The 20,955-nt window shown below is 44.5% G+C and overlaps 1 protein-coding gene and 1 non-coding gene across 4 annotated transcripts in view; one reads left to right on the top strand and one right to left on the bottom strand.

The window, feature by feature from the left end:
* Positions 1-17,219, bottom strand: part of LOC126538272 (syntaxin-12-like) — a 46,029-nt gene extending 28,810 nt beyond the window's left edge. For 2 of the 3 annotated variants that reach the window (XM_055074634.2, XM_055074635.2), the window contains exons 1-4: positions 16,477-17,219; positions 15,405-15,473; positions 6,680-6,749; positions 5,583-5,673 (exon numbers count right to left, since the gene is read on the bottom strand). In XM_055074634.2, the coding sequence (XP_054930609.2) occupies positions 5,583-5,673; positions 6,680-6,749; positions 15,405-15,473; positions 16,477-16,579 (333 nt within the window). In that variant the 5' untranslated portion in view covers positions 16,580-17,219. The remainder of the gene's footprint in view (positions 1-5,582; positions 5,674-6,679; positions 6,750-15,404; positions 15,474-16,476) is intronic. The other variant, XM_050185147.3, reaches the window with a different exon arrangement.
* Positions 17,220-20,639: 3,420 nt separating this feature from the next.
* TRNAG-GCC (transfer RNA glycine (anticodon GCC)) lies at positions 20,640-20,710 on the top strand. Its single transcript has one exon. It is a non-coding gene; the product is annotated as a tRNA-Gly (tRNA).
* Positions 20,711-20,955: the final 245 nt, after the last annotated feature.

Below are 20,955 nucleotides of genomic sequence, written 5' to 3'. Positions count from 1 at the left end.
CATTTGCCGCAATGTGGGTGGCTCTCACTTCAAGGTGTGGCACCATGTTACTCAATGCCACTACAGAGCGTGCAATGAACACTTACACGCAAGCCGACGTACAATGTCCGAGGGCATCCTTAGGTTGGGCGCTCATATTTCAAGACTGTTTATTATAATGAAGCAAGCAGTGCAAATCTTAATAACAACAAAAAGTTTTTCCCCTGCGATTTCTTAAAGAGGGTTTCCCCCCTTGATGGACAAGTTACACAGAAGAAAATAAAATAATAAATGCTTGAAATCTGAGTAGGTGTGGTCAGGTGCTAGCACCTCGAAACTTTGCAGCGAAAAATTTGAACAGCAGCTGTAACTAATTCTTCGATTGCTATGGCGTTTAACTGTTCATCGTTCCTTCGGCTCCGAACTAAATTACCGAGACAACGTGCTCTCACACTGGATACTGCAACATTCTCGATAACAACTGCGATGAAGACAACACTGAATTTGTCCATTAAATTGCGCTGTGGTCCCCACACTGGTTTAGAACACCAAAGCAAGGAAAAGCCACTGAGTTCTTTTTCTCTTTTTAACTGCAAAAAGCAACAAATAGGCTCACAACAATGCACAAGGTTTCAAGGCTGCTCTACGACTAAAGAAAAAAACAAGTATGCAACAGCGCTCTCATGATAATATGCTAATTATTTGCGTGACCTCATGGAAAAAGGACAATGAGAAAGCAAACCTGCACTTGCAGTTCCCCTGATAAGTGATATGATAGCAGGCATACTCTTATCTTCTGATAAGAGTGCCTCTGACATGTTTGTGCTAAAGCAGGGAGGCACGATCTTCTAAACTAGGATGGCCTACAGGCTACATTTTAAACAAAATACTGGAAGAGGTTAACACATCATTGTCTTAAAAAAAAAAAATTGCTTATTATTAATTCCCAGATGGCTGTATACATTGTGATAAGAATATTGTCACGTGGTGGTGACGTTAAGAACACAGTGGCAATACTGTGAAAGGCAAAACTAGATTTTATTGGGCGAACCTGTGCCCACAAAACAGGCTACACTTATAGCACAACGAAAACGGCGAACACAGTCGGCGATCGTCGAAAATCTGATCAGCGGGTCAAGCGCGTCGGCTTTTATAGAGCAGTCGTCGAATGTTCCAGACTAATCGTTCGGACCCGCGTGCCTTCCACAAAGTTCTACACCATTCGCGTCAGGTGATGAAATCAGATAACATAAGGTTCGGCGACAACAGACAACGGATAGAAGCATCGATAACTTTCCAGAAACGTCGGATACATGCAGGCACGTCCGTCGCTGTGCGATTACAGTTGTTAAGCGGCGAAACGTGGTCGCCCGATAACGATAAGTACACGTGTCAATATGAAAAATTTTTAGCAGCAGCTGTGCGATTGTTTGGGCACAGAATCAAACATTTTATTTGTTTTTAATTATGAGGTCAAAATATTTTTACACACTCATAGTAGAAAAACAGCCAGCTATTATAGATCCCTGCTCCTGGAGAAAGTTTTCGGATTTGTCTGTGAACCCTGGATGTTTCTGTAGCTGTTAATCAGTACGTTATTAACATGAACTGATATTTTTCACTCAAACAGCACAAACATTTAACCCTCTCGGCCCTGGTGTCCCATAAAAAGGACACAAAGAGCAATTTTTTTTTTATATCGTGACACAAATGCTTAGCAAGCTCAAGAAAGAATTTCAACCATTCTCCATACACCTCCACCAGCATACATGACAGTTTCTTCATCCTTGTCTACCTCAGAAAGCCCTAGTGGTAAAAACAAAATGGCGGAAGGCAAGAAAGATGAATGCAGCAGTATCCACGTCTTTTGATAATATTTTGCTAATACCTACTGTCTGAATGGCGATTATAATTTTATTTGCTGTTTCTGATATGCTTCGAGGTGTATTTATATCAGGAAGTTTTGCCTCTCATTAGCGCATAGCCCACAGCACACCATGATCTACGTGTCCTAAATATAGGACGCCAGGGCCCATGGTTGTTAACGGACCTACATGTGTTGAATGCAGAGTGAGGGAGCTGTTGCTTGTGACAGCTTCCCATTTCTTGTTTTATTATTCCAGAGGTGATAAATCAGCCTGAACGGGATGGATGTTATGAGCATCCCCTTTGGAACGGGGTGGTGGTTTGTGCCACCAAGCTCCTGCTATTTTATTGCCCAATGTCCTACCTAGATTAAAAAAGCAAAAAATAAAAGGAAAAAAAAAAACACGATGAATTCCCTAACCAAAGTTTCTGAACCCCTATTGGTAACTATGTTTTGCTCTTGAAAAGACAGTTCCCTCTATCGTTGAATGGCATTCTCGGTACATAAAATCAAACAAAATGCCACCATATTCTGCAGCAACCACATATACTCGTGTAAAACCCGCTCTCATGTAAGACCCATAGCCCTTACTTTAGAGGTAAAAAGTCAGAATTCAAAAAAAGTTTTACCAATGACTTAATTTTGCACACACTGCGTTCGTTTTGAAACCGAATCAAATATGAATGAAATAGTGCCAGAAGTGAATTGAACATATCAAATATTTGCTTAACTGTGTCCGAATAAGGAACAGCTGTTCTCACAATTAATGTTCACAGTTAATATTCTTAACGATAGCATGTTTCTGTCATTACATTACATGTCATCAAGTGTTCACCTGTCGTGGTGGCGTAGTGGCTTTGCGGTTGCACTGTTAAGCCAGAGGGTGCAGGATCAGATGTTGGCTGCGTTGGCCGCATTTCGGTGGGGGCGAAATGCAAAAATACCCTGTACCGTGCATTGAGTGCATGTTAAAAAACCCCAGGTGGTCAAAACTAATCTGGAGTCCCCCACTATGGCGTGCCTCATGATCATATCATGGTTTTGGCACGTATTAAATTTTTTGTTCATGCCCAGAACAATTAATGAGTGGAATATGTTTGATTTACAAGTTTTGACAGATTGCCAATCAGCCAACTCTCTTCAGCAACTGCTGGAAACACTTTTTACATAAGTACTGCATAAGGTTGTGCATAATATATTGAATTGTACTTTACATGTCCTTCTGTATATTTTTGTAGTATTTTCGCACTCCTGTAACAGCCCGACAAGGCTTATGTATTTTTCCAGACTGTACTGTGTAGCTACATGTAGCGTATCTAGTTTATTGTACTTTGTATACACATGTTCTATGAAAAATGTATCAACGCTTACATTGTAACAATATGCCCACCTGCTATGGTCTCGATAAAGAAACTGGCAGTATTGAAAATAAATAAATAAATAAATAACATAGAAAAATAATAAAATAATACCCCAGAACTTATTTTAATTAGCCATGAGGTGTCGTTTATTAAAAGCACAAATGAAGCATTAGGAATAAGCAAGTAGTTTCTTCGCATGCGCAGGACTGTTCACAGAGTACAAATGACTGCGGTATAGTTTGTAAATTATGGCTACGTAAGTGGTGCAGCCTGCTCCACTACACAAGTTCTCAAGTTTCTTTGTCTATACTACCGTATTTACTCGCGTAATGAACCCACCTTTTTTCCAGATAAGTTGACATAAATTTGGGGGGAGGGTTCATTACGCGGGGAAAAAAAATTTAGATATTTTTTAGGTCGAAATTTCATGTCACAATGAAGATAGGAAAATCGCAATCCCAACCTTACCTTTATAGTAAAAACACGTACGCGATGAATGTGAATTAAAAATTCATTTTTATTTTCATGCTGCTGGCTGCTTATGGTCTGTCTCACTCGGGCTCGCTATCTGAATCCACGCTTCCACTCATATCGCTTGCGACTTCGTCGGCGTCGTCGTCTTCCCGCCTTCTGAGGCACAACACGTTCCGGCGCATGAAACGAGTCGTCCAACCACTGCTCGCCTTAAATTCACTCGCGGCAATGCCGTGACTTCTTGCAGTGGCCCGCGCGTGATTCTGTATCAGCTCGTGGGATACGGCACATCCTTCGTTGCGGAGCCTCTTCACATAGCTCAGAACTTCTTCCTCGACGCGAGGAAACTTGCCCTGCTTCGGCCCGCGAAAGGCCCGGCGATCTTTCTTCGTCGCTCTGAGTTCCTCTTGTTGATTCCTCCAGTAGCGCACACGCACGGGGTCTACACTAAAATGCCGTCCAGCCGCGCGATTGCCATGCTCCAAAGCATGCTCCACGACTTTGAGCTTAAAACCGGCCGTGTAGCTAGCGTAACGCCCCATCGCACAACGCGCAGAAAATGCACAGCACGCACGAAATAATGCAAAGGTCGTAGCGAAGCACTTAAACAGCAACAAAATAGGACTGGCGAAATGGCGACCGACGCTGTCCAAGTGCGTTGTCTTTACTTCGTTCTGCCGCCGCCGCGCATGCATGGCGCTATAAGCAGAGGTTTGCTTTGCATTTAATAGATGGCACTCGGCAACCTGCATCATCATCATCATCATTGTAAAAAAAAAGAATCTAGAGAAGTTTGACAAATTGGTTCGAGAAATACAAAGAAAATAGCCGAGCGTGGTGGAAACTGCCGTCACCCCATTTCAAAGAGGACGCCCCAGTAAAGCCCTTTGCGCATCCACCAACGAATCATGCAAGGTCAATGAACGATCAACGAAAGCGTGCAGTCGACGCCCGCGTCACCCGCGTTCGCGTCGCCGGTGTTCAGCATCGTTGGCTTCAAATGATGTTTATTTTATCACTGCGCGATCAGACAATTTTATGATCGTCGACAGTCGACAGCGCCGGCCAATTGAGCCGAGATAACGCGAACATGCTGAACACCGACCCTGCGGGCGGGTGCGCGTTATTTACGCGACGTAAAAAAAAAAAAAAATTCAATTTTCGACGACAAAAGTGGGGGGTGGGTTCATTACGCGAGTGGGTTCATTACGCGAGTAAATACGGTATGCATGTGGGGGTGAAAATTTACTTTACTTTTGCTCCAACTTTGTTTAATTGGGGGCAGTTGATGTTTTGAAATATTTTAAATGTATTAAATGAATATTTGCATTTACGAATGATGACTACATTCGATTTGAAGACCGAATCGAATAGTTTCCCATTTGTTATTCGAAAGTTTCCAGTATTCTAACACATTTATTCGTTATGAATTAGTACCGTTGCTAAACATATGAACGTCTACTGATTACATAATAACATGAATGGCACCAAGGATTACAATTTTGGGGCGTATGCTGATGAGGCAGAAAGCTGCAGCAACATCGAGAGCGACAAAGAATGAAGCAGAACTTGATTAGCAGTGCCGAACCTCGCATAAATGTGTGTGTAGTGCGTAACCGCTGTCTGCATTATTTCGCACATCATTTGGCACAACGTTCACAGTTTTACAGGGCAGTCATGTGCCGTGCACAACTCATGCGAGAGACGTACCCTGGCAAATTCTCCCACCGCCCAAAAATGCAAGGTGCGGGTCTTACACGAGTAAATGCGGTAATAAGTCAAACTGGCCCCTCAGGTTTAGACTGAAGGGTCACACCCAACTTCTACCATACGTTACAGCGGTCACATCAACCACAAAACAACCCATTAAAGGTCTGAAGGCAAATGTGTGACATCCGTACCTTGTCTCCCTGGGCCACCAGTGTTGCCAGGTCTTGCAGTGCCGTTGTGGTACTCTTGATGGTCAGGTTGGCATTTTGCTGCGTCATGTGGCTGCAGAGTTTAGCATGTACATTGTAAGGCAAAACAATGTTAGATGCATTGATGCTAGCACTATATAATGACATGGTGGTGCATCTGCAGCTGTTTTGTTCCTTGCTTTATTTGCTGAAACGAACTCCTAAGGGCATGAAATAACTGGGCACGTTAAGTTAGCGCGCTTCGAACTCCAAAGGAGCACACTCGAGTGCACTCGAGTGCGACGCCTTCGGAGCTTAACTTAACGGCCATTTTCGCCGACTGTTTTCGGGTGCACGAACGCGCCGTCTGGCGAATGTTATGTTGCTTCCGCATCCGCTATCGCACTTCGCGCGCTTTTCGAAAATGGCCCTGCCAACCGTACTCCTGCAGTTCTTGTTAGACGATGAAAAGGTAGAAGAACTTGACACACGGTGACGGAGGCAGCAGCAGCGGCTTACGTATGCGCATGATGCAGCTCAACGTTCGCGCCAACACATTCCCGATCTCGCCTGAAAGCAGCTTAAGATGCCCGGCTGCGCGGCGGCGGGAGGAACGAGTGGGCAAGGAGAACGGGCTTGCATCAGTGGAAAGAGTAGAAAACACGTCATTTTTCCGGAAGCCGTAGCAGGCGCGCGCTCTTGCGCACCATTTACAGGATGGGGCACGTAGAGCGTGCTCCACAATCACTCACGGGAAGTCGCATTTTAGCCGTTAAGTTTAAAAGAGCGCACTCTGCTGGCTATAGCGCGCTCAAGCGCCTTAACTTAACGCGCCCACTGTGTTCATTGCCAGTGCGTGGCGAATAACTATGGCTTACTTTCCGGCCACATTATTTTCATGCCGTGTAGTTGACAAATAGCGTGTTAGATGGACAAGAAGCGTAACTCCACAGAGTGCCATTTGCTACATTCAGCCATCATCTTGAATGTTCGACTAGTTGGAACTGAAAGCGTAGTTGTGGGCGACTGCTCTCGAATGCAGTTTTTACTTGCTGCAGTTAAGATCAACTAGCAGAACTAGCAAGCAAAGCGTAACTCACAGCTTCTCTCTGAAGGCGTCGGTGTCCGCCTGCGTACCCAGCTGTCTTGCAGCACGATCGAGAGTGGCAGCTGCAGGGAATAAAAGAAAGTATCATGGCTGGGCACTTCTTTTTTATTTCTTTTTTTTAACAATCACAGATGTTATGATCACTCCTGAAACAGTGTAAAAGGGATAAAAACATGGAAAGAATCATCCAGGACAGGGGCCAACTGACAATTGGTATTTTCTTAGGAAAAATGCAAATAGGAATGTTATTCGGAATAAATAACAAAACGTCAACCGTGCAAGTATATGCTCAAGCGGCGACACCTTCGTGCAAGTGTATTTCATTGTCAAACAAGCAATTAGAGGCAACTGATATGCAAATATCGGACGTTTTTCTAATGTATAATGAGTGCATAACTTAACGTACCCTCCGACTGTCGTGCCTAGATATCACAGATGCTTGCCAAAAGAAGGACTGCAACCATAGAGCCTACAACAACGTTATGGGTTCTTTGAGGTGTCACTGCATCATCACGAAACAAGCCACCTTGCAACCTTCACAGTTGCTTCAAGTATTCACACGGAGGTTGCCTAAATGTTTCGCGAACGCCTGTCACAGTTGCAAACTATACTAACTATACTAAATGAAAAATTAAGTACAAACATGTTTTTTTTTCCCAAATATAGCCATTGCCACAAAGCTGGGCCCTTATGTCTGAAAGCATGAGCAGTACTTATCATAGTAAAACTGATTCTGAAGGGGGCACTCACAGGTAAATTAAAGGTATGCATGCAAACATAAAAACAAATGCGTGAACCCACCCAGGAAACAATGCAATATAGTGGTGAACCAGAAAGGCACATTAACATCCAGCATATACATACACTGTTTGAAGCCAGTTTGGAAAAGAAAAGATTGAGGAAGCCAATTGAAGCAACACCTTGGTTCTACCATTGAGGGGGGATGCTATTCGGAAAAACTTTTCCTTTCAATACCGTATTTATTAGAATCTAGGCCAACAGTATTTTCAAATAATCATATACCAAACTCTCGGGTAGGCTTAGATTCGAGGATCTTAAAAACGCGCCAGTTTGTAATTGAACATGATAAATATGTGCATAACTACCACCATCTAGAAAAGTCAGCATCGCAGCCGCTATTAGCCACGAGAACGAACTACAGGGGCGCTGCGAGTGCCACTCTCGTGACGTCGGGGCACGGACTTGTACCTGTTGTCTGCTGCAGTTAGGGCGGTCGGTGTCCGGGTGCTTTCTGCAGTGTTTTCGTTTGTTCACCTTTGTTCCATCTGCTTGTATCCTTAAAGCGGTCGTCCCAAATATATTTTTACGACATCTTCGTTCACGAAAATTTATTCAAAGAGCTTATTTCTTAGACGACAATAGAGCTTTCAAAGGTAACACTACAGTGCCAGCCGAAGGAGTGCAGACCAGCCCAGTGCGGGTTTTTCATGAGCGGATCCACAACCGCAAAGACATAGCATTTAATAATAATCCAGTTATGATACCATACATGCCGCGATGCAACAAGTATGTCACAAACGCTGGCTATATATGACTTCAACAGTTACCTTGATTTTAATCCACTAAAACACGTTGGCTCATTACGAGTAGTTCATGGCATAATATCAAATTTTTGCATTTCTTCACAGAAACGCTCAGCAATAACACGAGGTCTCAACGCTGCAGTTCACATTCTACAAGCACCACTTGCTTCTTTATCTGCTTCTCAAGATTAGGCGGTTCTTCACGTGTTTATTTTAATTGGTGGTAATTTGAAGTAAAGCTAATGGAGGCTTACAGCTATTTGCAGAATACGAAAAGCAATGTACCAATATATATTCCCTTTTTCGTGCTACACGTTCGACTCCATCACTTGAGAAATTTACTGGTGCTTGTTGCTTGAGGAATATACATGACGAATCTGTTTGGCAAACTGACACAGGCTGCTTGGCCCAAATTCTTTAGTGAAATATGCCTTTTGGACCATATGGCTGCAGCCAGAAAGAAGCCGACGTGTCAGTCATTAGTATTGTGGGGCATATTGAAGATATCATAATTCCCCACTGGAGGGTCAAAAATCAAATGAAATATGTAAGGCTTGTGTTGTCTTTCTTATGAAGGTTTGCGAGGTTCTCTTTTATGTACCAACAAAGTGAATAGTTTTCCGTTTGTATAATTAAACAATGCTGGATCGAGACCTAGTGAGGCAGAAGGTGCTTGAATTTTACTTTTCTAGGCAGCCTAAGCTGAGCTGTATAGTACTGGAAGTATATTTTATGCATTGCAATTGGCGCTGTAAGAAACTGCTTCATGGTTTCAATTTGAAGTTGTAGTGAACTGATGGGTTTCCCTAACAATGCGTGCCTTGCCATAAAAACAGTTGGTTGCTACCGTTGCATGAGGGGTGTGCCATATAGTAGTTGATAAAGGCTACTGAGGGCCACCTTGAATCATTTCATCACTTGCAATTGATTGGCTCTCAATCTTAACCACGAAACTTTTCTTTCAGGTGATTGCTACTATGGTATTTGTGAATTAACTATGTAAATAGTCTACATGACACGCCGTCGTGTTAGCAGCCACGAGCAATTCGTTTTACGGAGGCCTGTTAAAGAGAGCGGTGAAAGTAGCAGCAAACCTTTTCATATGAAATGCGCACCTAACTTTCTTTTACGCATTAATAAAGTGGCCACATTTGACTAGAACAACTCACCAGAGTAATAAAAATCATGATGACAGCTTCGCTGGGCAGTGTCTTTCTACACAGATAACATGTTGACAGCAATTACGAAGATTTTTCTTCCATGTAAAATGAAATGGCTCTCATAGCTAAGTACTAAGGGAATGTTAGGTCTTTAGCGAAGCATCACACACAAATTCGCGTGTGGAATTTGCAGACATTCATTTTACGCAAAATTTATTGAACAGACACGGCGCATATATGCATTGCAAAACCAGTGGACCCCTTCAATGCTACGTAGCTTGCGATATCCAAGCTACCAATTTTGTCAACTCGCGCGCTTTTGAAGAAGAAACTATGGTTCAAGCATGGCAGCAGAAATAAGCCAACATATCCTTCAATACCTACAGCTCGAGTTGCCCATACCCCGAGCATACATGAAGGGAACGAGCGCATACGACAGCCAAGTGAGCCGGAGCGAGTGGTGTCATGGCCGTGACATCACTTGCGAGAGGGCGCCATTCCAAATTCTCGCTGCTAATTAGTTGTGCCAGTAGCCTACTGAAGTACATGAGCGATGTCACTATTTTGACCTGTGTCGTATTAGCGTGCAGCATCTCTATGCGTGCGGTGTGGCCCATAGCATGGCGTTATCGTAATGGCACCAAACAGGCGATGCCACTATAGTGCTGTTTTCAAACGAAAAGTTGTGCTAGCTGGAGAGGCATTGTCAAATGCTCAAGCCAGGTGGGACTTCGGCATCGATGAGAAAAACGTCCATCATTGGAGGGGCCAATGGGGGATGCTATTTGCGTGTGCCGCAACGAGGTGATCACAGCGACAAGGAAATGAAGCGCACAATAACAAAAAGGAGCTGTTCACCGAGATCATGTTTCGATGCATGCGAGCCGTGCCACACTGTCTGCACTTGCGGACACGAGATAGCGCCCGTCCGCAAGCATGCATGTGGTCTGGGCTAGGAGCGATGATAATGTAGAGGGAGCTCGGCATGGTCATATTAAACAAATGCTGTTTTCATTTTATGAATGCTGTCCTCATTTTCTTTTGTTTGGCCTACGTTCGAGGTAAGTTTATAAATTTTTTTCTGGCTTTGGACATTCGGGGGCGGCTTGGAATCAGGGCTGGCTTAGATTGGAGTAAATATGGTACTTGCGGCAGCTCAATTAAAGTTTCACCAATTAAGAGTTCGAGCTATTCTTTAATATCTGCTTTAATTTTTTCATAGTTCATTTGGTTACTTTTTTTGCACACCATTCATTTGTAAAAACAATGCAGTTTTATGCAAGCTAGGACAATAGCAGTTACTATTGTAACTGTAACTGTTGCAAGGTAACGTAATCACAGCAACTAGTAATAGAAAATAGCCATAAAGGCAGATTGTTGCAAAAAGCAAGCAGTGGACCAACTTCGGTAACTGTTCCCATCATTTTCTGAAGCAAAAATTTCTTTGTCTCTGCAGTGCACTACCATCGAACACGGTTATATCGAACTCGCAAAAAAAAGCCTATCAGTTCGATATAGGGCATAATTCGATATAAGCCTGCTAAAGAATTGGACTTCATAAAAGGACATAGCATTTATAAAAGCACTTTATTGATGAAACTAGCTTACTTCCAGATGAAATAGTCCTGTATTCTGCTTGGGAAACTTTGCTGCTGCGACAGCACACATTTCTCCACATTGTCTAAAGGGTCGGAGCAGCTGAGGCCGCAACCTTCCACGTTCATGCAGAAGCGCTGGACTAGTACTAGTGCACCAATCACCTCGGAGGATGTGAGCAAAGGATTGTTGTTGCATTCGTCATTGTGCCCACTTCTACTTGTGCTCAGTAGGATGTCAGCAATGTAGTCTTCATTTTTGGGCTCTCCCATGGTTGCGACACCATCACAGAAGTGTTGATTGGACATGCGACTGCTTTCGTAGTGTCGCCTGGACCCTGTGGCTCTGCTTCTGGATGCCCTGCCTAAGTTGTCCATTTGACATATTCGCATGGTGCTTATTTTTCAGAAATAGCAGAAACGTACTGTACCTTACCATTAACTTAAGTTTATTCAGTTTCCTTGCAACCGCTGTCATGTTATAGTGGTAGCATTTCCTTGCCATTCTCACATCACCTTTTCCGTATCCTGCCCCCTACCCTTTTAAGGAAACTGCCTCATCTTCCCCCTCCTCTCTACAGTTCTATCTACATCCCCCATGGACTCGCACATCAGTAGAAAGGTAAGCGCTGCAGTTTCTGCAGCGCTTACCTTTCTCATTACAAACTCATTTGGACCCCACGGCGGGTTCAAATGAGTTTCTCGCATGGCCTTTCGATCTTTGCCTAGCTCCTGTCATGTATACACACACTCTAAACCACTAACCAACGCAATGTGCCAGACAGCAGCAGCAACAGCAGCAATGGGGAAAGTCGACAGAAGAGGCAAAGAAAGGTTCGCTTGAAAAGCGGTGTACTTGCACTACGAGGGCACAAGAGCCTCTGATTGGCTGTCCGAACAAGCGCTGAGGATAGGCCAGGATCATATTTTGCAGCTGGGTGTCAACGGCTCACCCAACGTGGCACGGTCATGGTAGGGAGAGTGAGTGGATGGAGCAGCGCCGCCGGGCTAAACCACTTTTGAGATATGTTGGCGGGTTTCCCTGCCACTGTGAGGGAAAGCCAACTTCTGGGGGCACATTTGTGCCTCTTGACGTTCTATGTAAGTGTACCTTTTGCTCTATATACTCATTGTAACTATTCAGTGTTCTGAGATTGTTCGACATAGGGGATAAGTCAATGTAAACGGGTTCGATATAGTTGGCTTCGACTGTAAATAACTATGTGCAGCTCTCTTTTCTTGTACCGAATGGCAAGTAGGACATTTTCTATCACACTTATCTCAACAGCAATCAGACAATTTTTGAGGGTTAAACGAAATGTTATGTTCGCTCGTACAAGTATGGTGGCAGCACCCACATTGGGTAGGCGATGGATGCCATGCTGTAGATTTGAGCTGAAAGAATTCCTAATGTAACAAGCTTCGACCATGATGGTGCCACACCTCTAAGGTGTGCAACTTGGGGAAGCAGACAACCTGTTCCAGTCAGGTTTTGGCGCTTGTGCCAACTCGCCTCACACGTGGAATCATGTCACCCGCAGAGACTACTCACAGCGCGCAGTTGTCCTCAGCCAGTCACACTGAGCTCGGAGAGTAGGCTCGTCGTGGCACCCCGCAGCAGCTGCGGTACATACCTACCCAGCAGACATGCAACTGTGCGCAATGCTTGCTATGCGCACAACAGGGCTGGAGTGTGTGCTCGCGCTCACATGCCTGGCCGTGCTATGTAGTGCGGACCAGCTTTGCCCAGCACCAGCATGACCGACGGATAGTGGCCACATCCAAATTGTGCATTTTGAAGCACTGTCAATAGCTCAGTACAAAGCGATGTCTGCCTAGGCGTCTGGACGTGAGCGCACACTGCCAAGCATACGTGTGGTCTGACCTTTAGTTTCACGTGTTTGAGGCTAGTTGAGTGTTCGAAACTAATCGAAATTAGCGAGACTCGACGGCTTTGACAACATGGCTGCGCGTGAGCAGATGATAGCCGGCTTCTTCTGGAAGTACGTAATTCTTATCTTAATCTGAAACACAAATTCTCACTTCCATAGGCCTATTTATTACCTATGCCAATAAATGTAAACAGCAACAGTTGGAAGAAACACACTGATGCAAACACCTGATTGATGTCAGCTATCAGCCAATAGCAGTTGTCTATGGGAATCTCGCATATGATGACATATGCAAGCTGCCGGCAGCTTCGGAATGGGTCAGGTGAAGGCCTAGTTTGAAAATGGAGTGTTTCGCGCACTGCTCGTGAGCTCTATGCACCGCACATGACTGCGCAATTTCGTTGAGACGCTCACAGACGCATATGCTATCAGTGGACTGTGTTTTTTTCGCCAAGACCAAGGGGTGGCTCAGGCCCCTCTCAGAGGGAGGTTTAGCTCAGGCCAACTCCGACTTATGTATTCAAATAATACAAGGAAAACGCAGAAATTCCTTTACACATATGAGACAATCGCAGGGTCAATTTTAAAGAAATTTATGGAATTTAAAAGAGAAAGCTAGATTGTAGTACTCTAGGAAGCAAAATTTTGGTGTGGGGCCTGGAATCTTTTTCATAGGCGGCCCTGAACCACTTTTTGTCGAAGTGGAGAAAGGCATTCTAAATGAAAACAGGCTATTTCAGAAATACTTTGCCACAACAGCACTTCAATGCGTTCAGCAGAAGCGGAGCTATTGGCAATCAAACATGGCCTCCGCTATGCTCCCGTTCCTTCTTCGATGCCTTGCACTGCGGAAGCTATGCCCCCAATGCTCACAATGCCCACAATGTGCCCACAACGCTCCGCCTTCTAATTGTCATCGTGGTGCGCAGTTCAAATTTCATTTTGGATGTTAAAGTAGATGGCATGACTTCCGATTTTGGTGCCTACGATGCACTAAACATAAGCCAAATGTGGTTGTCCTCAGCAAGCCGCACTGCACTTCGCTGACCACAGCTGCCAATAGCAGCCGCATGTGGGAATCTGCTTTGTCACGAGATAAAGTGTAAGCATGCCTCCTTAAGAGAGTAAAGGAGGCAGGCTTCTGTTGAAAAGGAAGCATTTGAGAGAAAGGTAACTTCGTGATCAGCTTGCGAGCTCCTCGCACATTGTAGAACAGCAAAACTTGGCTGATATGTTCACAGCAGCGTAAGCTATTTGTGGTCTATGTTACTTCACCAAGCCCAAGGGGTGGTTCAAGGCCCCTTTAAGAAAATTCCTAAAAATTTTTCAAAAGAAATTGAAGCATGAAGTATGCAAATCTATAACTGCGCGCCAGAAAGATATCGCAGTTCTGTACCGCTCATCCATTTGGTTAAAAAAAAACTGAACCATACAATCCAATACACAATAATCTGACTTGGAATATAGGAAAGGCAAGTGCCGCTTTAAATTAAATGGAGACTCCAAAGCCAAATTATGTGGTTTAATGTCCCAAAGCAACACACAAGCTACAAGAGGCACGCATAGGTGGCGACTCCAGAGCAATCTTGACCACCTCAGTTTCTCTATAACACATAGCTAAATTTAATACACGAACATTTTTGCATTCTGTCCCCATTACAATGCAGTAGCATGGCTGGGAATCCAACCCGCAACCTTGTGTTTGGCAATGGAATGCTGTAGTAACTGAGCCACCACAGTAGGCAAAGAAACATATCACACAAATAAAATGCAGATTTCACCAACACATTCCTTCCACGCTGCCCTTTGTCCCGTATTTCTGCAGAGTACAGTTGGAAACACTATGAAAGGACTTCAGTGCACAATCAATTCCAGCTACTTGGGCTTCAATGTCTCCGAGACAGCATACTAAATCAATAGAGGCATGTGCTCCTTTTTCGCATTGTTAAGTTTAACCAGGATGTTCAACCAGTACCAACTTGCCCTAATGTCGATTCTTCTCCCACACCATTTGTAGGATTTCTTATTCAAAAGCAGTGAAAATCCCGTTAAAAGTTGCATACATGCAGCAATAGTGAGGCGACTAGAAAGGAGGAGACCACCTGGTCCAAGCACTGAAGTCGAATCATCAAGTTGGCTTCATCTTCTAGGTCACTCTGCGTGTGCAGGTTACATTTTTGTGATGCAATTTTTCAACTGCTCATACAGGGAAGGCAGGAAACTCATTAAACATTGGCAGCATCAGAAAAAATAAGAAGGCCGGCCTCTGCCGGCCGAAAATGGGGCAAGTTACAATGCCAGTCACATATGGGCTTTTGTGTACATTAAACAGAACTAATTCATTCATGCCTCATGACGAGTGATGGCTGGCAGCAACCCGAGAAATGTCACGTGCAGTACTACTGAAAATTGTCTTTATTCAATACGTTATTTATGCTCGCATAACTGTCAGTAGTACAGTGCGGGAAGTTTCAACATTGGTTCCCTGCTACCTGTGGAAAGCATGCAATTTTTGAATTTACTCACAGTCATTGTTGATGGCAAATATGCTGGAGCTGATGTTGTCGCACAGTTGGTGGTACCGCTGAGACGTATCTGGTGGGCAAAATTGAAAGCAGCAGGTCTTGGGGTCAGCGGCAAAGTTGACAGCATCATTTTCAAGCGTCAGTTGAAACACACAGAATCACGAGGCACATGTAGCTATACCTCCCAACATTTAACTTAGACACTAGGTACTCTCACCAGCAGAACTTCTAAAAATACTGTTATTGGCGAACAATAACCATTTCTCCTGGCAAGCGATAAGATAAAGCATCTCTTTTTAATCACATCTGCAAATGGACAGCGCCTGAGACAAAGAGGAAAGGTATGAGGGGTTGATATTTAAACAGTGAAATCAAAGAGCAACGCCACATTGAATGACGGTGACACCATAAGAATAACAATATCCATTTCCCTGCATGTTAAAATTATAAAAGCAGCGCGACAGGTTTACAGGCGCAAATGATTTGTATGCTCATACACTGACTGTTTCAAATATCTTGCACTAGCTGTTCTACTAGAGATCAATGTAGCTGTCTTTGCTTTTATTTACTAAACAAGTGGCCATTCTTCAGCTCTCAATATTGCAAGCTTACATTAAAAGCTTCGAAAGACCTGCCCAACTGTTACACATGAAACATGTGCTGCCTTCAAAGAAGAACATAAGGTGACTTGACTCGAGTAGAAGAGGTTTCTCCACCAATATCTTTAACTGATGATGCGAGGAATGCGCTGTACTGCTTCGGCTAAATTTAATAGACAGGTAAACAATCTATGGCCGGGTAAACGTGGCTAGCCGTGTGTCGTGCTTGCATCCGAACATTTCAAATGTAGTCGCTCATAACCCGCGTTTTCTAGAATGCGCCACGATGACTGCGATATGCAGGTAATGTCGCCGATAACAAGTGCTATAGACAAGATCGCGTGCGCCGTGTAATGAAAACGCGACTACACCGCTGACCATTTCGCCAAAGATATACAATTTCCACGGTCGCAGTTGCCTTGCTCGTTTGCTAAAGCGTGCCCGCTAGCGAGAGCGCAGCCGAGGTAAACCTACCGATTGAAGCTCGTGATGGGCTTTCCATGCCGCCGAACCCTCGCTGCGTGCTGCCGTAGTTCTGGGCGGTGCGACCGCCGCCAGGACTGTTCCACAGAGACATCGCGCTGCCGGAGGGAGTGCCTTGTCACAAGCAGCTGCCGGAACGGGCACACCCACCAATCAGCACCGGCAAGACCGATGAGGCGGTCGCAACACCGGTATCACCGCTGTCGCAGCGGTGACAATCAATGTCACACCGTTCAAACGCTGCACGACGAAATGAGAAAGCAATGTCACTATGCTACGGAACAAACACACGCGCACCACCCCGCGAGCGGTGATTCCCAACAGCTGTTATAGCGGGACGGACGGACGAACGGATTCCGTACGTGGGGTTGAAACACGGGCAGTTCTCTTGGTTTCAGGTTTGGTGATCAGCTGGTACTCGTCATTTACCGAAAGCGCAAACTACTCAGCCGTCTTCTAGGAATAAATTCTGTCCGCACTACGCACAGCCGCCGACAGCGGCATGCACAACGAAGAGAAGCAGAGAAAGATTGTTCCGGAATAGAGATTAGGCGATACTGATATGATTGTACCCGGCAAAGAAAGAGATAGGTGATCTTGTAGGCTGATTAAGTATTGGCGGTAGAGGCCAAGGCCCCTACGAGGAAAAACAGAAAGCACTGCCGTGAGTTATTGGACAATTGGGAAGTGATTACGCGCAGTGACAAGCCCATAGTAAACAGCAGCAGAACACGAACGTGACATAGCAAACAAAACAACTTTCTACAGCAGACAAGTGGAGGAATGAGAGCGCACGGAGTGTAGAGGGCGGTAGAATCGCGGTAACGTGCGCAACTCTCTGGAGTAATGTCTAACGCTTCTTTCTTTCTATCATAGATGACGCCACATGGTAGGCGAAAATGAAAGCGCCGAGTAGCAGAGCAACAGATTGTAAAAGCGCCACCTACGGCCGCCGGTGCAAGCAGTCCGCCACAGCAGACGACCTGGCGAGCGCATGTGTACGCCGCCCGGCAAGCCTCCGAGTAGCGGAGCAACCAATAGACCTTTCCACAAATTGCAGCGCCGCGCCATCCCCTAGCGGATCCGCGCAAAGCATGATGGGAGAACGGAGCGATCGTCTCCCCCTTTTTCTATGCTCGCCTGCCGGCTGCTGTCAGGTGTTGCGTTGTTCTGCCGCAGTTTTCTGGCCTTGTGCGTCTTCTCGTGCGTGTTGTTGGTGTTTCTTAGTAATATCTAGCAGTGGACTGTAGTGGTGGTTAGCTGTTAATCTTTCTGCAGTTTTGTGGTGCTTTTTAGACGTTCGACATGTCCGCAAAGGAGAATCGCGGTGGCGGTCAAACATGTTGCGTGCCCGGCTGTAGCAACAACACAAGAAAGGACCAAAACATATCATTCCACGGATTCCCCAAGGACAACAAGCTGAAGCAAGAATGGGTGCGCAGGATAAATCGGCAATCAGTGATGATCTAAATGAAATTGGTGTTAGCCTAAATGTGCCACCCATGCTGAATGGAAAGCAGCAGTTTTCAGTCGCTGAAGAGACCAAAACAAGGGAGATTGCCAATCTGAGAGTACACGTTGAACGCGTCATCAGAGAAGTGAAGTTTCGCATACTGAAGAGCATTTTCCCCAATGTTATGGCTCATAAACTGAACAAATTGTGGAAGATTTGCTGTTATCTAAACAATTTTACCAATGAGCCCTTACTTAATAGAGAATAGAGTACTGCAGCTACCTAAGAAAATAATGCAAGTTTTCCTCTGCAGTATTTAACAATCGCAGTTTTCAGAATATGTCCAGTGCTTGTAGTGCATTTGATGAAAACCACAGTCGACAATCGATAATTTGCATTGACATAGACCAAATTTCATATGTGGAGTTTAACTTAAGGGGGTCTTCATAATATCATTGACAGGACCAAAGTTGAGTTTATAAAGTATTTTAAAAATAGTGATTGCTCACTACAATGTACAAATCATATGCTGTTCGCAAGCAATATGCGCATTTTCAGAATGAAATCTGTTTAAGGCTGTCCATCCCCACAATACTTCCTTCCGCCACATTTTTTTCGTCACTTCTTAGCCTCTTAATATTAATTTGTATCTTACTTTTGTTTGCACTGCACAGAAGCATAGCCAAACAAAGACACCCCTTTTTTTCCTTATCTGTTTGTTGCTTCAGTCAGTGAAACTTGACAGAACAGTATCACATCAGTATGAATGTCATCTATTTCAAGGCCTGAAGATGGCCAACTTGTATGTTGACAGAATGGTCATCAAAGCAGCAAAGGCTAACTGGTGATGCTGTTTCAAAAAAGCTCGTGGGCATAGTCACTTAATAAGTTTGACCATCACTTGGTTTTCATGAGCACATAAACCAGCTGATTATTGAGAATCGTACCAAGAGTGTGTACCAGAAGAGGATGCTAGCAAGCAGCAAATAAAAAAATAGGCTCTGAAAGGCCTGTGATCCCAAAGCTGTCCATATCAGCTTATTATACTTCAATACTACATTTTTAAAAATCAAAAGTATTCAAATAAAGGCATGATATGTTACAGAAAATGTGTGTCAGTTTGCATGTTCTACTACATGGGAAATGAACAGGTACTGCAGTGCAGTATTCGTCAAAAACAAGCTTTACTTCTCAACACAACATTGAAAAGAGTAAGGAATGTGAACACTTAGTATGCCTGACGCATTGCATGAATACTGCTGTTGTTTTGTAAAGTTTCACTCCTTTTACAGCTCTAAAATGACTAAACAACCAAACTGCCCCACAACCATCTCAATCTGCCCACTTTTATTGTGGAAGTGCTTTTGTGCTGTAATGAAACAACATGCACAAAATATTTAAAATGGAGCATATGCGGGTAGAAGGGAAGAACATTGCAATGAAATAATTGTTTACACTATGTATTGCAAATAAATAAGGAATCTGAGCACTGAACATGACTACATTGAGCACACAATTTGATGAAAGTTGTAAGCTTATCACAGTTCTGTAATGATTAGCAAAAAGAAATTGCAGTTTTTGTCCGTCACTTAGTTTTGTACATTGTTACACAACGCATTTCTGTACTGCACTGAAAAAAACATACAATAAAAGCAATATGGCACAAGTGGAGAACAATGCAATGAAAAAATTACCAAAAGCAGACTGCAAATGAATGATACGTTCAGAAGTGTAAACACTACTGTATTACCTCTGTGGAAAAATTAAAAACAAAATGCACACACAACTCTTGTTTGTCTTATTCCAACTGCAAAAATACTGCCTCTTGGCTGTTTACATGGTTTAATCAGAAGCATTGAGATCTAGAGGCCTTTTAACAAAAACTGCTCACCGCCATAGCAAACAGTCATTGTGCACATGCATTAGGGAAGCAGTGTGACTTCCATGTGTTAAAAAGTCTGCTGTGCGATATGAGCGCGTGTTAAAGAAACCATAGTTTGTCTGAATTAATCAGAAAGCCTTTCCGGTGGCCGGGCGCAGTCGGAGAGGCGGACGGAAAGACGCGAGCGCGGCGCGGCGGCGCTCCGTTTTCCCAGAGTGCTTTGCGCGGCCGCTTGGGGGCGCGGCGGAATTTGTGAAAAGGTCCATTCCCTTTGTGGTAGTCACGCGACGCCAGGGCTTTGTCGGATACGAATTGTTGCTGGCGTGGACCGAGACACGCACCTGTTCTCGTGGTGCCATCGTCTGGCGGGAGTGTTTGCCGCAGCAAGTGACTGCAACGTCAAGGAGTGGCATGCCGTCCTTTGACCAGCGTAGGCTTCCCGCAGTCACCTGCCCCCTCTGATTTTAATGTGTTTGTATATGGAGCGTTCTTCGGGACCGCGATACCATGTGAGTGTCTAACCGTTATCGTGGGCCAATCATGAAGATTGTGCAGTCAGTGCAGCTCCTGTGCTTCCTCTTGCAGCATTTTATTCTGGCTGGCTCCCTTTGGGATGAAATTCCAACCTTTTCTGAAAAATAATTGAAACATTCTTCATTTTCAGCTGACACGGCAGCGACATAGCCGGATATCGCTCGGCAACGTTTCGTGATGGTCCCTTTTTTTCGTGGATTAAACTCAGCGCAGCGTAATTCAAACATGTTGTGCAAGCGATTGCAATGAGTTGTTAATAGGTCGCGGTCGAGCACAACTTTAATGGCGTCGGTGGTTCAGTGGTAGAATACTCGCCTGCCACGCGGGTGGCCCGGGTTCGATTCCCGGCCGACGCAGTTTTTTTTCTTTTTTTTTTTTGCGCGAGCTGGTCAGTTATTTAAATGAATGAATTATTTTTTAGTAAGAGAAGGGAGTACCGAAGGTTGCTGGTGGGGTAGGAGGGACATACGATGGATAGGTAGACACCCACTAAATCGTGCGAGCCAGGCCGCTTGCAATAACGCCAAAGTGGGCTAACTTTACTAGGCGATCGGGGTTTTGGAGAATGTCGTTCTGTAAAGCTTCACTATGGCAATGCAGT

The sequence above is a fragment of the Dermacentor andersoni genome, chromosome 4, assembly GCF_023375885.2.
Source record: "Dermacentor andersoni chromosome 4, qqDerAnde1_hic_scaffold, whole genome shotgun sequence".
Lineage (NCBI taxonomy): Eukaryota > Metazoa > Arthropoda > Arachnida > Ixodida > Ixodidae > Dermacentor > Dermacentor andersoni.
This window is presented reverse-complemented; position numbering and strand designations above follow the sequence as displayed.